General features: G+C 32.5%; 1 protein-coding gene across 1 annotated transcript in view; it reads left to right on the top strand.

Moving 5' to 3' along the window:
* SHOC1 (shortage in chiasmata 1) overlaps positions 1-16,892 on the top strand; it is a 58,941-nt gene that overhangs the window by 11,282 nt on the left and 30,767 nt on the right. Inside the window, 10 exon segments of the mRNA XM_019749524.2 lie at positions 3,852-3,999; positions 4,204-4,315; positions 6,129-6,276; positions 7,250-7,360; positions 8,407-8,444; positions 8,447-8,520; positions 10,376-10,458; positions 11,190-11,432; positions 14,348-14,764; positions 16,602-16,721. Coding sequence (XP_019605083.2) covers positions 3,852-3,999; positions 4,204-4,315; positions 6,129-6,276; positions 7,250-7,360; positions 8,407-8,444; positions 8,447-8,520; positions 10,376-10,458; positions 11,190-11,432; positions 14,348-14,764; positions 16,602-16,721 — 1,494 coding nt within the window.

Here is a 16,892-nt window from a genome sequence, read left to right as displayed (position 1 = left end):
TCATTAGATTTCCTTCCTTTTTAAGGCTTAACAATATTCATATATATATGTGTATATATATATGTATATGTGTATATATATATATCCATATTTTTTTATTCATTTGTCAACAGACACTTAGGTTGTTCCCCTGCCTTGGATTGTGAATAATGCTGCAGAGAACATGGGAGTACAGATACCTCTTTGAGATAGTGATTTCGTTGGCCATCTCTTTCTTCCTTTATATCTATTTTTTCTCACCGTGCTGACTCGGACCTCCAGTACATTGTTCAATAGAAGCAGTGATAGTTGCCATCCTTGTCTTGTTTCTGACAGTAAAGGAAATCGTTAATGTTTCCCCATTAAAAATGATATAAATATAATTTCAGTGCTTGCATCCTTCTCAATGGTGAAATATTAGAAGAATTTACTTTATTGGGTTGAGGCAGCTTCCTTTTGTTCTGAATTTGCTAAGAGCTTTTGATCATGAATGAGGATTGAATTTTATTAATGTTTTTCTACAACTATGAAGATATCTACATCTTAAGTATATAGAATGTCCCTTTACTAAAATGTATAACCCTATAATCTAAATGTAATTTTTTTATATTGTGATAATACTATATATGCATTACATTCTTTTTAAATATTAACATTAACTTGGGAACATTTCACCGTATTCTTAAGTTTTCTTCAAAAGCATGGCTTTTAATGACTGCAGTTTTTAATCTTATTTATGTAGCATACATTTCCCAATTTGTTTTTAATTTCAAATGTGTACATAAATGTATGTTTCTATTTCCAATTATTTCCTTAAAGTGAATCTCTGGAAATGGAGTTATTTGATACAAGTTCTTTTGTTTTTTGTTTTTTTAGCTATATGTTCACTAGCATGGTGTGTAAATACCCTGTTCACACCAGGGTATATTTATTGATGTTGTAGTAATATATTTATCCAATATGATGGGCAAAAAATTACTATATTTTTACTTGCATTTTAAGAATTACTCGTGCTTAGTGCTCATTTGCATATTTTTGTTTTGTGAAATGATTCTCTTTTGTCTATTTTTCTATTTTATGTTTACCTTTATATATCAAAGATATCAATAACCCCACATATATTTAGTTTAAACTTAACCAGACCTGTCAATGTTTTCCTCTATGGTTTCTTTCTTTTATACATATAAAATTCTTCCTTGAATTAGATAAATATTTATCCATGTTTGCCTTAAGATTTTATTTAAGATTTTGGTATATGCTTAAAAATAAGAATTTTGGGAAAAAAATAGTTTTTTCCAAATGTTTTGGCAGTTGTCCCAATATCATTTAGGGAATAGTCTTTTCTTTCCCTACTGATTAGAGAAATGCCATTTACATCATATGCCAAATCCTTATCCACATTAGAGTTTGTTTCTGGATTTTCTATTATGTTCTTTGATTTGCTTATTATTGTGTCATTATCATACAGTTTTAGTATAATTATTAACTATTTAATATAATTATAACCTGTATTAATAGTCTCCCCTTTTGTTATTTTTTTCCTACTTTTATATCTATAGTCTTCCAGATTTATTTTATAATGTTTTCCAAGTTTTAAAACAGATCTTTTGAGAAATTTAACATTATTGGGACCTTTTAGTATTTTTACTGTAGTCTTTTTAGCCAGGTAAGCTTCGAACTTGCCTTTTCTTTAAGTTTTTTTTAAATGATCCTCATTAAAGTTTTATGATTTCCTCCGTATACTTTCTGCCCATTTTTGTTATATTTATTCCCAAGTGTTTATATATTTGTAGCCATCATGAATGAGTTTTTCCATTAATTTTTGACTCAGTTTTTATACAGAGAGGGTTCCAAAAAAGTGTATACACATTTTAATAAAGGAAAAAACTGTATTAAAATTACGCTGATGTAACCACTTTGAGCACCTCTTGTAATTGCAGAAGTCAAACATGACTTGTCTTTATCTTTTATTATTGGTATATGTTGAGTATTGCAATTTTAATACAGCTTTTTCCTTTCTTAAAATGTGAATGCATTTTTTTGGCATCCTCTGTACACTTGAAAACCATTGATTTTATAATTTTTTTACCAGATTCCTTAGGAACTCTTTTGTTTTCATTTAGTTATCTTGGGTTTTCTAGGAAGACAGAAGTACCTTCTGCAATTAATAAACCTGTCTTCTTTCCTATCAGTATATCTCTTTTTTTCTGCTCCTTTCCTAAGTTAACTAACCAAAATTGATTTCTCTTGACAGTTTAACACTTCTCTACAATTGAGGAAAACAGTCTCCTCACATCTATGTTGATACATATAATAAAGTTAAGAACTCCAGGGAACGGTGTATAGCCATAAGAATATAAGGAAGTAGCACCCTTGGTTAAACAAACAAACAAACAAACAAACAAACAAACCCCTTTATATGGTTAGAAACAACATGAATTGTGATGTGATGCTGCCATCTAGTGGCTTCATCAAAAAAGGGTAGTTAGAAAATAATATCTCTACAGACTCCCAGAAATACCAGGATGAACCTGTAGGAGGGGAAGATGGCCAGAAAGTCTGTGTTTGGAAGTGGAATGTATAAATGGGAATCTAAACAAATGCTGTTTGCATTTTTACTATTAATATAACTTCATTAATACTTACAAAATGGATGTACAAATGAACCATCTTTAAATTTTTTCAGATAAGCCCTGCTTAGACATGGAACTGATAGCTAGCTTTCTTTGGTGTCTCATGGGAAGCTCTGGGTCACAAGATTGTCAAGAACTTAACAGGTTCGGACAAACAACCTCTTAGGAGGCTAGTTTATATAACAAGTTCTCTGTTGACATTTCAAGTTAGCACCAGGCACAGGGATGGTCCCTGGCTGGCTGCTTTGTATCACATATTTATTAGGCACATGCACACCAGTGGTGTAGGTGGCCATGGGAGACATCACTCCATGCTGTCCCTCTCTTGTATCATTCTAAAATTACTTAGCTGAAATACCACTGCCCAGCACAAGATACCATTGCTCCCCTTCAAGGTGGCTTTTGCTTTGGGGAGCTTGGCTTTCTGAGTAGTTCCTCATGTGAGTTTATATTTTCCTTATTCTCTTTCCACTGAAGAGCTTTTTGAAGACTGGAGCCAGGTTTTGTTTCTTCCCTTGGCTTAGAAACTGTTAAAGCCCTGGCACAGTTAGCTAAGATTCTAAAGTAACCCAAACATGATAGGGTAGGGATAGAGAGGAGAATGTTATTCCAGCAATTAACTGTCAGCAGTAGTGTTTCCTAATAGGTAAGATATATCACACTTCTCAAGATACTTTGCTATATAACTTTCATTGTAATTAATTTTATAACAAACATGTTTGAATAACCTTAGAATGCTAGCATCCGAGTTGGTCTCACTTGTAGGCTTTGCAGACCATCTCCATTCCCTACATGTCAGAGTCTTCGGGATGAATTGGAGAGCTGAAGAGGCAAAATGATGCAGAGAAGAAAAGATCAGAGTCATCAAAAGTCAAGTGCTTTTATTTCTTTACAATTTTGCTTAAGCTACCCCTGGCTATTTTGAAGCAGATGGCCACAAGAGATTTTCCTCCATTGATTAAACTAATATATGTTGAAAACATATGATCTGTTATAACTCTTTCAGGTTATTTGGTTACTACTCAGTGTACTAAGCAACATTAAAATGTATTGAGCTTTTACCTATGTACCAGTACTACGCTACGTGCTTTATATGCACAGCACAGCAAAGAACTAAAGAATGAAAAATGTGTTCGAAAACCCCAACTTTATCTCATGACTGACTACAATAACTGTGTAGATCTTTTTGTATAACTTTCAGATGTTTTCTTATTCCTTTATACTTCTTATTTCTTTCAGATTTGTTTATTGATGAAGAAATAGTTTTTGCCTATAAAAGTCACCTACCAACCTTGCATACTCTGTTGAGTAGGCTAAAACTGTTTTTGCTGAAGGACCCCCTTTTAGATTTCAAAGAACAGGCCTTCACAGAAGCTAATTTTTTCAGGTACTTAATTGCCCAATATTATAAATATTTTTAAGAAGAGAAAATATTCTTTATATGCTCACAAGTCTAGATCTCATCAATAATAATATTTTATCATTGCTCTACCTCAACTCTAATTTTAATCATTACATATTTTGATTGGCTACATTGGGTATGTAACTTGCTGTTAGTAAACACTGATTTAATGTTTTATTTTTTGTTAAGTGAACATTTCCCTTTTCAAGGAGGTCGGAAAGGTCTTGTGAAAGAAGCTTTTTACGTGGATAAAGAGAACTTTTGTCAGGAGAAGCTAGAAGATACAGTAGGTTTAAATGATGTTATAATACTTGCTTTCAGTAAGATTTTTATTAAAGTAGTAAAGAACACTTTTAAAAATTTTAGCAGTCAATATACATTGACTATTGTCAAATTAAAAAGACTTGATAATGGATTGCACGTGTATCGGTTAAGAAACCAAATTTACTTCTAAGAAAGTGGTTCTAAACCTTGGCAACATGTTGGAATTACTTGGGGAGTTTTAATAAAATATTAAAGTCTGCGTCCTACCAAGATATATTCTGATTTAATTGGTCTGGTATGAAACCCGGGTATATGGAGTTATTGTTTGGGTTTTTTTAGTTAAAATTTATTGGGGTGATAATGGTTAGTATAAAGTGACATAGTTTTCAAGTGTACAATTCCGTAATATATCATCTATATATCACATTGTGTATTCACCACCCAGAGTCAGTTCTCCTTCCGTCACCATATATTTGACCCCGTTTACCCTCTGGTAACGACTAAATTATTGTCTGTGTCTGTGAGTTTTTGTTTCTTTGTTTGTCTTGTTCCTTTGTTGCTTTCAGTTTTATATTATCCCACATAGCAGTGAAATCACGTGGTTCTTAACTTTTTCTTAAGTGTGACTTATTTCACTTAGCATAATAATCTCATAGACTGTTATCTGTCACCGTGTACCAAAACTAACTCAAAATGGAACAAAGACCTAAACATAAGACCTGAAACAATAAGCTGCATAGAAGATGAAATAGTGCCATTTATGATGGTATAGGGAGTTTTAAAACCTCTCCCAATGATTTTAATCATTATACCTGGTATAGGACATTAAATGACCATGTTCTAATATAAAAACTGGAGACTAGAGCTAGAAATGTCAATTTGTGAGTTATACACAAAACAGATAATACTTGAACTATAATAGAAATGATCTCATTGGAAGAGTAAAAATAAGAATGGTCTGAGACTGCATTTTAGGTGCTGCCAGTGATTAAAGAAGATACATGTTAAAGGTAGCCCCTGTTTTTTAGCATACAGTTCCAATAGCACACAAAATTGTTTTATGATGTTAGTATGTAAAAAATTCTAGCAGTTGAGAGTGAAAACAACTTTTTGCAATTTAACAAGTTCAAAAAACTAGACCCACATAGATTAGATGCTTTTACAGTTACTATTAATATAAGCATTTTTTGAAAACAATGGGAAATGTTTTATATTTGGGGCTGTTTTTAAAACATTCGAAGGAGATTATATAGATATAGATGTCCTAAGGCATTCATAGGATTTCCTTACAATTAAATATTTTACCACATGTGGTAAAAAATATTAATTTGCCTATTAACACCTTTTCTCCATTCTCCCTCTTCCTCCCCAGTTAACTCTTGAGAGTTGTACACATAGTAAATACAGTCTCACTTGTAGAGAAATCCAATTCTGTAGGAATGAAAGAGAAACATTTCAAGGAGTGCAGTGAAGATCCATTCCATTCAATCTACCCCTTGTTATTTCTCCCCATTCACCATCTCTCATCTGCTGCAGTGATTGTTTATAATTTAGAATTTTTAAAATTTGTTATTAGCCCAGCAGAAGATATTCCTGCACTGAGGGATAGTGTACATCACGAATGTAATCAGTGGCCGTAAAGGACATTACTTGGAACTGCTTGTAATATAATATATTTTTGGCTGCTACACTTCTGTTTTTTCAAATGTATGCATAGCATTAAAAATTTTGAGTGTACACTTAGTTTAAAATTTGGTACACCAATTAAACAAATATATCTGTTTGTGAATTCAAGAATCTTTATTTGGAAAACCTCACTAAAAGGTTGTTTTGCTTATATATTACTTCAGCCGTCAATTTTGCCGGAGTGTGAATTCTTAATATCTACAAGCCTCAAACAAGTTGATATTCCATCACTTTCAGAGCCAAAGGAGTCATTAAACTTAATGCCAGAAATAATAAATTATGTAGATGAAAGTGAAGAGCTTCTCAAAAGAGGTGGGAATTAATTTAAAGATCTATTACTTGTATAAACTACTTAATAATGTTTGTTATAAAAATTCTTGTTCATTAAACTTTTTCTGAACCTCCAGGTTTTTAAAAAATGTTCTGCATGTTATATGACGAAATCTCAGGATTTCATGAGATTTCTACTGATGCGACTCTTTTCTCATTGTCTTACTCTTTATTTGCTTACAAGCTTAAAACATCTCTGAAATTAATCTATTTCAAAATAATTACACAAATAAAGCTAAGACACCTATGACTATATGAAAATTTTTAGGTTGTTTTCTTATATACAATGACAAAGCACTAACGTCTTCTATACTGACTTTAGTTAGGTATGGAGAAGCTCAGAGTAAGTTTATGATTCATGGAATCAGATGGGAGAGTCATGCCCTAAAATTTAGATGGTTTCATCCCAGTTAGATTTAGTAAATATTGTTTAATTCTTTTTAGTGACAATTTGAACCCAAGTATTTAACTACTCCCTCATAAATTTCAGTTGAAATGATTAAAGACATGTAATATTAGGGAGGAGTGAAGGGGGATTTGTGATATCCATTGAGAACAGAGATGCTAGCTATCAATAGGCCACAGATCTGAAAGAATTCTTGTTGACAAGATTAAATCAAGAGAATTACTAATCAGCCTACACATGAAAGCAAGAGAATGAAAAGCCAACCAGAGTAAGTTAATCAAATTCATACCAGAACTTGAAAGTATACCAGAGCTCAAAATTGCAGGGTGGCCGAGGGGCTTGTTAGCAGCAGATGCAAATTTATGAATGCTAACTCGAAAGACAAGTGACTTTCCTGCATGACTGTGTTATTATACTCCCAGCCTTCACTTGGCTCCAATGGTGGACTAAGTAAAACAGAGTCATTGCCATAGACGAGTGAATACGATTCCAAAAATCTAATTTAATAGCACGTTGCCTGATAGTAGGCTTTCTTCCTTTTCTTTTCAGATCTTACTACCAAGCATGGAATTGAGGATATAAAATGCAGCTCCACAGAGATTTTGGCCACTCAAAGCCAATATCAACCAGAACGCAGTGAACCAGAGTACAGTGAACCAGGTGGACATTTTGAATAAATCATTGAGTTCATCAGAGGTTACCTACATATGATGTTAAAGTACAATGCATTCACATAGAAAGTCTAGTAGGGGACAGTTTTCATGTTTCAAATTTTATTATTGCGATCCAAGTTATGATTTTTTTCTCTTATCTGTCCCTTTACATTTTTTATTATCATTAACTCATTATTCTTTGAGCATCAAAACTAGATAATATACAGAGAGTTACAAAGATTGAAGAAGAAAAATGGAAGAAATAGCATTGATACTAAAAGTAGAAATCTTATAACTCAGTAAATAAAATTTTATGTTTTAGCTCAGTATTAGCAGTCTTGCTAATCCTTATTACATTTTTATAAATTTAACTTTTCAATCCCCCAAAGGAATCCTATTATTATTGTCAGTATTATAATTCTGTCAAATTTGGAATCTTAGAATCATCTTTTGTTCCAGTGTAATGCCAAATAGTATTGTTTCTTAACTATGCTGATGATATGGTTATTAATTACATTTATAATTGGATCACATTGATCATCTATTTGGAAGTTTATTTCTTTATGAAAGTGATAGAAACATACTGACTACTTATGAATGAATGAAGATCAGTTTGTCAAGTCCACCCTATAAATATATAACTCTGTGCTGGCCACTTAGACTCCAGACTTATTTAGGTGCATGTTTACTTGCTATTAATACTATTTACTTAGCATCACCAATACTTAGTGTGGACATAAAAACAGTACTATCTCCTAAATACGGACTACACAAATCAGGATTAAAAGCAATAAAATTTAGTTGTTAATGTACTTTTTAAAAATCACCATCATCATAAGTGAGACACTATGTGATATATGTGTAATTCCTTTTATAGATGGAAATTTTAAACTGTTATTTTGTATTTCAGGTAACCCAAGTTTTTTATTGAAAATTTTTTGTTGCAACGTAATGATCAAGCATAATAATTACTAACAAAAAGTTCTAAATTATATTTAATTTTATTCAATGTTCATGTAATATTATGATTTAAAAAATGTTTATGTATGCTAGAAGAGTTAGAAATACCATTAACTTATCTACACCTAAAAAAAAAACCCAACATTTTTCTGTCCATTCATTATGTACAGGACTTCAGACAGTTCCTTGTTCTCCTGTTTGTACAATGTAAGTAAAGATTATATCTAGAACTCAAATTGCAATTCATATCAAGCTGTCTTTAATTAAATCTCTCCATGTAAAGGCAATTTTCAAGATACCTCTGTGAAAAAAAAATCTTAAGAGATAGAACAGTGTCTATAGTAAGCAACTGGAGGGAATATATGAGTATCCATGTACATACTTGTTTTTGTATGACTAGAATACCTTTAGGACACAAAAGAATTTGGTAATGTTGGTTGTGTCTAGTAAGGGAACTGGGTAACCTGGAAATATGGGAGCTGGTAAATGACAGAGCCACATTCCTTTATACGTTTAGTATTTTGAATGTGAGTATATTACCATTAAAAATAAAATAAAAACTTGAAAAATTTTAAAGATTCTGGCCCTGGAACAATCTGCTTAGGATTTTGCCACTGAATGCTTGCCCGTGGCACTGCCTCTATTTGGCTGGCACTCACTGCCATGAAAGACTGTAGTGGGGTATTAGTTTGCTAGGACTGCCGTAATAAATATCATAGAGTGGGTGGCTTAATTTTATTTCTTCACAGTTGAATCTAGAAGTCTAAGATCAAGATATTGGCAGAGTTGGATGTATTCTGAGACCCCCCCTCCTTGGCTCGTAGATAGCTGTCTTTTCCCTTTGTCTTCATATGGTTTTTCCTCCATGCATGTCTGTATTCTAATCCCCTCTTTTTATAAGGACACTAGTCCTATTGGATTAGGGTCCATCCTATCCATCGTATCTTAACTTAATTACTTCTTTAAAGGCACTATTTGCAAATTGTCACATTCTGAAGTACTGAGAGTTAGGTCTTCAATATATGAATTTTGGGCCACAATTCAGCCATAATAAGTTAAGAGCCCTTAACTAGAACCAGATTTCCTGGTTCATATAATTAGCATGCTCATATGTTTCATATGAACAGAGAAATAGAATACAGTCAATTCGCACTTAGGAGGGAGTGGGAGGTTTGGCGGCATAGATTAAGGGGGTTGTGAATTAATGCTCTCTTCCCTACCAAGGCTAATAACTTCATAGCTATTGATGTGCTGTAATTTACATTGATTGTCATGCATACTTCCTCTCTTCTCTCCTCCCCCCAGTACCCCCAAGTGCGCAAACAGACACACATCACTCACTCACACCTCACCAAGATTGAAGGATCTGAACTAAACTTTAGGACCTGTCACTTTCCAAGAAGATAGAGCAGACAAAACTTTTTCATAGTTCTGATCCTCAGCCAATAGAGTCTCCAGAATTTCTGTTTAGAATTTCTGTTTAGAAATTCTGTTTAGAATTTCGGTTTAGAAAGCAATTTTTTAAAAGTTTGTGTTGAAGCTACTATTTTGTATGGTAAATACAGTAATTTTACTTAAATTATGTTTTTATTTTGGGTGACTTATAGGGTTGGTGCTGGCACAGTTTATGGAAAGAAGTGCTAAAACCCTCCCAAGTCAGCCTCCTCGGGCTCCATGGTCATTGAGGGCCATAGAGGTAGGAGTAAATTATAGGCAAGCCGGAGCAATTAAGGAGCTGACAAATTGCCAAACCTTCCTGGGGTAGGAGAAAGTAAGAATTTGAAATTTGGTCTATGGTCTCAGGTTACACATTTATAAAATAGTTAATTTTTCACTTACTTTTGAGTGTAAAAAAAAAAACAACAGAAAAAATACTTCTCTTAAAGCAAAATTTTATTACGCAAAATGACTCAATATTATTAATGTATTAAGATTTAATTCTTCTTTATTCAGTAATTTGCTTACTGCTGATTCATATAATTAGCATTTTATTATGCAAATGTTATTATGCAAAATGATTCAATATTATTAATGTATTAAGCTTTAATTCTTCTTTTTTCAGTAATTTGCTTACTGCTGAAGAATCAGCTAACAAATGCTATAGCGCAGGGCAATTAGAAAGCTGCAGAAGCTTTTTGCTTCCAGGTAAAGCTTAATTGATTCTGAATGCTAAGTAAAATATACAGACAAAAACATACAATCAGTACAAATATAATTGTCAGTTTTATTATTTTTATTATTATTACTGTCATTGTAAAAAGCACAGTTCCAAAATGAGAATTTCAAAATTTATACTCCTAATTTGGGGTTGATGGCTATAATGCAGATAATAATGTGAAGTAATTGTGCTAGTTCAATTCCTCCGTACATTATGATTTGTCCCTATTTAGGCTAAAAGTAATGAAGTGGAAAGCTCTGTGCCACAATATCTAAGAAGATAATTACCATAAAATCTGATTAAATATATTTTCTTGTTTAGACTCATTATAATGAATTAGAATTTCTGATTTAATAAATCTTACATTAATTCTTCTAAATATTATCAGATGCATTAATGTAGTAAATACTAAAGAGTCAAACAAAAAAATTGGTTCATCACCTACTAAATATTACAATAATTTTAGCTTCATGATATTTCCACAGATTGAAATAAATTTTTTATGTGACTACTATTGCTATAATATTTTGGACTTTTACAAATATTAGCATCTTGAAGATGAACTACCAGATATAACTTCAAGTTTCACTTTTTTGTAATATGTGAAAATCTATTTCATAAGAAAATTTCAGTGGTTCTGTCTATTGTATTTTTCATCTATTTTGCCCTGTGGACTGTTTCAGACTATTTGTTTTGTGGGTTGTTATTGTTTTTTAAGTGCCAAGAACTGAAGAGCCCAATAGTCAATACTCAGTTACAGATTTGAAAAAGATACTTTCTGTTGAAGAAGAATGCTTTGTGGTTAATCCTGTAAACCCAGAGTGGTGGAAAGAAGCAGGATTAAATCTGACAGTGACAGAATCTTTGGAACCTCTGACTACACATCTGTGTCATCATGATCTATCCTCTAATGATACTAAAAAGGAGATATTTTTGCCTACCAAAGTGCTTCAGTTAGAAGGTAAGTACTTAAGAGTAAGCATCACTTGTGTGAATATTTTAAGGATGAGATGATGTTAAATACTGGCTTTACACTAGGTGATTGGAAAAATATAACTAAATTTCAGCATTCAGTATTAGCTCTGTTTCTGCCAGAATTTATAACTTTAAGCTTTATAAGCCCCATTTTCTTCCTTGAAAAAATGAGGAAGTTTGACTAGCTAATCCTAAAATCTTTTTCTGTCCTAAAATTCAGCAGTTTCAGTTTTAAAATTTCTAGCCATTTTCAATTAAAGTGACTTGTTTCCGTTTATAAATGATTAATTGCTATCTCAGTTTCTGTTTACATCAGCCTAGACACAAACCAGCACTGTTATTTTTCGACTTGACAGCTGAACTTTGTTTGATAATATCTAGTAATCTCTCCTCAACAATAGAAAATCTTCTTTGTTATTAAAAAGTTTACTCATTTAGCATTTTTCACTTATACAATTTAAAAAGACAAAAAAGTCTTTTGAGTTATTTTGGTTGCTATGTATGCCATTATAGTAAATGGAACATACTTAGCCTGAATTTTAAATATATATATGACCAAGTTGTCAGGGTAGGGGTGGTTAAGGAGAAAGTAGTAAAGGAAAATAATCAGAAAAAATGAAATAATAAACAGTTCCTATTTACCTGCTCAACATACCAAGATATCTCTAGAAAATATCTCAAAGGTTGCAAATTGGTAGTACTTATTTTCCTATTCAGCCCACATAATATTAACTCATATGGTGTTTTAGTTACCAACATTTAAAATTTGCAGGTTACACATAAGTGATCTGTATTTTGAAATTGTCTTTGAGATTCCAAAAACCAGACTCAGATTTTCATGACAACAATTGACTGAGGCCAATAGCAGCTCACCATTTTAGACCACACACGCTCCAGGTTGCCATAGTTATCAGCACTCACAAATTGAGACCAGCTGTTAGTAGGCATTCATCATTACTCTTGCACTTTTATCTTACATTTAGTATAGTTCAGAGGAAAGTAAAATTTATACCAGTATCCCTAACAAAAGCAAAAACAAAAACAAAAAAATTTCTAGACCATATTTTGGAAGGAAAAAATATAAAATGTATCTTCCCAAAGATTATGATTTAAGGACTGGCCATATGCTTCACTAATTTCCATTATTTAGCTGACCCTATAAGCATTTTTAAAATTAATTTTATATTTACATATAATAAAATGCATCCATTCTGACTATACAGTTTGATGCATTTTGTCAAATGTATATACTTGTGAAACTCCACCACAATTAAGATACAGAATATTTTTATCATCAAAAGTTCTCTTGTGTCCCTTTTCATTCTGCAGTGATTCTCTCTCCATCTCACCCCTCTTCCCTACCAACCTTCACTGCTAACCCCAGGTAACCATTCTTGTTATGGAATTTCATTTATGGAATCATACAATATGAACTCTTTTGTGTGTGGCTTCGTCCACTCAGCATAACATTTTGAGATTCACTCATGATGTTGTGTGTATCACTAGTTCATTTCTTTTTATTACTGTGGAATTTTTCATTACATGGATGTACCACTGTTCATTTTTCAACTCTCCTAGTTTTTTTCCGCTTTTTACTGTTATGAATAAAACTACCAGGAATACTCTTGTACAAATCTTTTTGTAGACGTATGTTATCATTTCTGTTGAGTGAATATCTAGGAGTAGAGTTACTGGGTTTTATGGTAGGTGTATGTCTACCTTTATAAGAAATGACTAAATTGTTTTCCAAAGTGGTTGCGCCATTGTACATTCATACCAGCGATGTGTGAGAGTTCCTGTTATTCTATATCCTTGCCATAACTTAATAATGACAGTCTTAAATTTTAGCCATTCTAAATGGATCTGTTGTGATATCTCATTGTGGTTTTAATTTGTATTTTCCTGATGGCTAATGATGATAAGCATCTCTTTACATGCTCATTGGCCATTTGTATATCTTTTTAAATATATACAGAGGGTGGCAAAAAATGTATACATATTTTAAGAAAGGAAAAACTATATTAATATTGTAATACTCAATGTATACCGATAACAAAAGATGAATACAAGTCATGTGTATACATTTTTTTGGCACACCCAGTGTATATGTATGTATGAAACAGATTTATTGAAATATAATTCACATACCATACAATGCACCTATTAAAAGTATAGCATTAAACGTTTTTTGTGTATTCACAGAATTGTATAATCACCACAATCAATTTTAGAACATTTATACCATCCCCAAAAAGAAATCTTGCACCCATTAGCAGTCACTCCCCATTTTCCCCAGCTATGGAACCACTAATCTTTTCTCTGTCTTTATAGATTTACCTATTTTGGACATTTCATATAACTGAAATCATCCAATATGTGGGCTTTCATAACTGGCTCCTTTCATTTAGCATGTTTTCAAGATTCATCCACGTTGCAGCTTATGTATATCTTACATGAAGTATCATTTAAATATTTTGTCAAATTGTTAATTGGCTTTATTTTTAAATATTAAGTTATAAGAGTTCTTTATATATTTTGGATACAGTCCTTTTTCAAGTATATGTATTGCAAGTATTTACTTTCAGTCTGTTTTTGATCCTTAGAATAAGCGTTACCTCCAAGGCTATGAGTTATTATAAGCCTAGTGGCAATAGCCTTTCTCAAATTCTTTTTTACATGGTAACCTAGCTTCAGTAGTGAGAAAGAGAGGTGCTGGATTTTTACTCTGTAAAAAAATTTATTTTATTCAGACCAAAAATTGATTTTCAAAGCAGTAAACAAAGTACTCCTAAGGATCAAGTTATATTAATAAGAACCCACAACTAAACGTTATCTAACACCCTAGTAGAACACTCATTTAGGCATGGAAGTCACTTGTATATTTTCATTTTCTGTTTTCAGCATGGCTAGACCACAAAAGTTGTTCCTCACCTATTGCACTTATTAATGAGGAATCTACAAATGATAATTTATCACCTCCACAAAAAAGTCCACCTCTGGCAGAAGAAGTACCAGACCTGTGTCTTTCTGATGAAAATATCTCTGTTAAAAGTCCAACAAGAGAAGAAAAAACAAAGAATGATCAAGAACTAGCTTGTAGATTAGTCCAAACTAAAGAAAATAAAGATTACTTGGAACTTGACTGCACAGTAATATCTACTGAATCATCTCCCTCTTCAAAAATTGAAAAAGCATCTTTTAAACATGGTAAAAAATTGGAGAATGATTTGGACCCTTTGAGCAATTTTATTATGCTGCGAAATAAACATAAAACTTGCACCTCAAAGACTGAAGTCATAGACTTTGATGAAAAAGATGGTGGGTAATTTAGTAATATTTTGGCATAGATATATGATGGCTTCAAGGACTAAGTGTATAATTTGTTATAGAAAGTAAAGAAACAAAGCTCTTCCAGATAGAATATATTATTTTTCAAAGTCAAAGAAAATGTCATTGATTCATGATACTTACTGTGTATGAGATAGATATGTACAAGGTCTGACAATTAAGTTCGCAAACTTGTTGCAATGGTGTTGCTAACTTTTTTTTATATCAGAGGGATTATTCATTATGAATTTATACCAACTGGACGGTTAACCAAGTTTACTGTTTGGAAGTGCTGAAAAGACTGCGTGAAAAAGTTAGATGAAAACAACCTGAACTTTTCACCAACAATTCATGGCTCTTGCATCACAACAATGCAGCAGCTCACACAGCACTGTCTCTGAGGGAGTTTTTAGCCAGTAAACAAATAACTGTATTGGAACACCCTCCCTACTCACCTGATCTGGCCCCCAATGACTTCTTTCTTTACCCAGAGATAAAGGAAATATTGAAAGGAAGACATTTTGATAACATTCAGGACATCAAGGGTAATACGACGACAGCTCTGAAGGCCATTCCAGAAGAGTTCCAAAATTGTTTTGAAGGGTGGACTAGGCGCTGGCATGTGTGCATAGCTTCCCAAGGGGAGTACTTTGAAGGTGACCGTAGTGATACTCAGCAAGGAAGTAGCAGTTTTTCTAGGATGAGTTCACGAACTTAATTGTCCAACCTTGTATATAGATATAGATGTAGATACGTATTTTTCAAGAAAATTAAAAAGTGCATTTGAACTTACAAGATAAGTCATTATTTGTAAAACTTGTTTTCTACAACTTGACCATATAGATTCATAATATTTCTAACTTTTGTTGATCATTCTGCCAGTCTTTTTTCTCTTTTAGCTGACATTTCTATCTCAGTATTTTAACTTATATCTTAATGTAAACTTAAGAACATTTTGCCCAGTTGATTACTTATTACTCTATTTAACTTTACCAAAGAGTTTCTGTTCAAGTTGTAACTGTTTCACATTAACTGCTTTTAACCATATCAAAGATAGTATAATGTCATATCATTTCACTTCTGGTAAAAAGTCAGTGTTACACTCATAGAATATGTTTGACATAGTTTATGCAGATGAAATAAATACAAAAATATTTATGTGTGAGAGTTGAGCATACTTCAGTTTTCTGTTCTATATACTATTAGTGTGCACAGATCTTGACCCTGAATCAATTATAAAATAAGTAAAATATATACAAAAGTATTACCTTTAGTACTAATAAAGGCTAAGTTGGAGAAAGGAGCTTAGTTTGAGGGTCAAATGGCTTGCTAACTAAACACCAGAACTGGGCAGAGTTACTACCAGTCCCAGACTACATCAAACTGGGACAGGATTCCCCATGGTGTCAGGGGGAGCTGACTGGGAAGGATTCATGACATAGAGAAATAAGGTATTTGGAAAGTCACAGAGAAATGAAGTAACGTAGAACAGCACATGTTCTATTAGGTGTCAGAAACTGGACTCGGTGTTTAATGCTTATAATAATATTCAAAGTAGGTACATTTATCCATATTTAGATATGAGGAAACTAAGGCTAATGTCAGAACTGAGATTGAAACACTGATCTGATCAAAGTTTTTTCCATTACACCATTCAGCTTCCTACCTAACACAGTGTTAGGTCCATTTTCCTGAATCGTTCAACTTAACACTGATGGTGTTTCAAAGAAGTTTAACAATGGTGATCATAATAGAAAAAGCACTTAAGCAGAGCAACATTAAGTTTCTTCTGAACAATGCAAATTAATATTTTTATTAGAATTTCAAGATAAAGAAGAACATTCTTTGACTCTTCAAGAAGAAAGCCCTACTGTTTGTACTAATAAAACTCCAGAGAAAATAAATCAGGAAAGGGGAGCAGATGATGTCATTGAAATTCAAGCATCAGGTATGCTATATGCTTTTAAGATACATTCAAATTAAGTAAATTGGGAAACTCTTTCCTGGGTATCTAGGATATACCTCATTTTCCATATAATTTTCTTCACTTGCTTCAGATATTTCCTTGTTCCGCTTCTACTTTCAAGTTATTTCCAAACCAGGAATGCCCTATTCACGG

Source organism: Rhinolophus sinicus, linkage group LG04 (assembly GCF_036562045.2).
Source record: "Rhinolophus sinicus isolate RSC01 linkage group LG04, ASM3656204v1, whole genome shotgun sequence".
NCBI lineage: Eukaryota > Metazoa > Chordata > Mammalia > Chiroptera > Rhinolophidae > Rhinolophus > Rhinolophus sinicus.
Note: the sequence above shows the minus strand (reverse complement) of the source record. Positions and strands in the feature narration are given on the sequence as shown.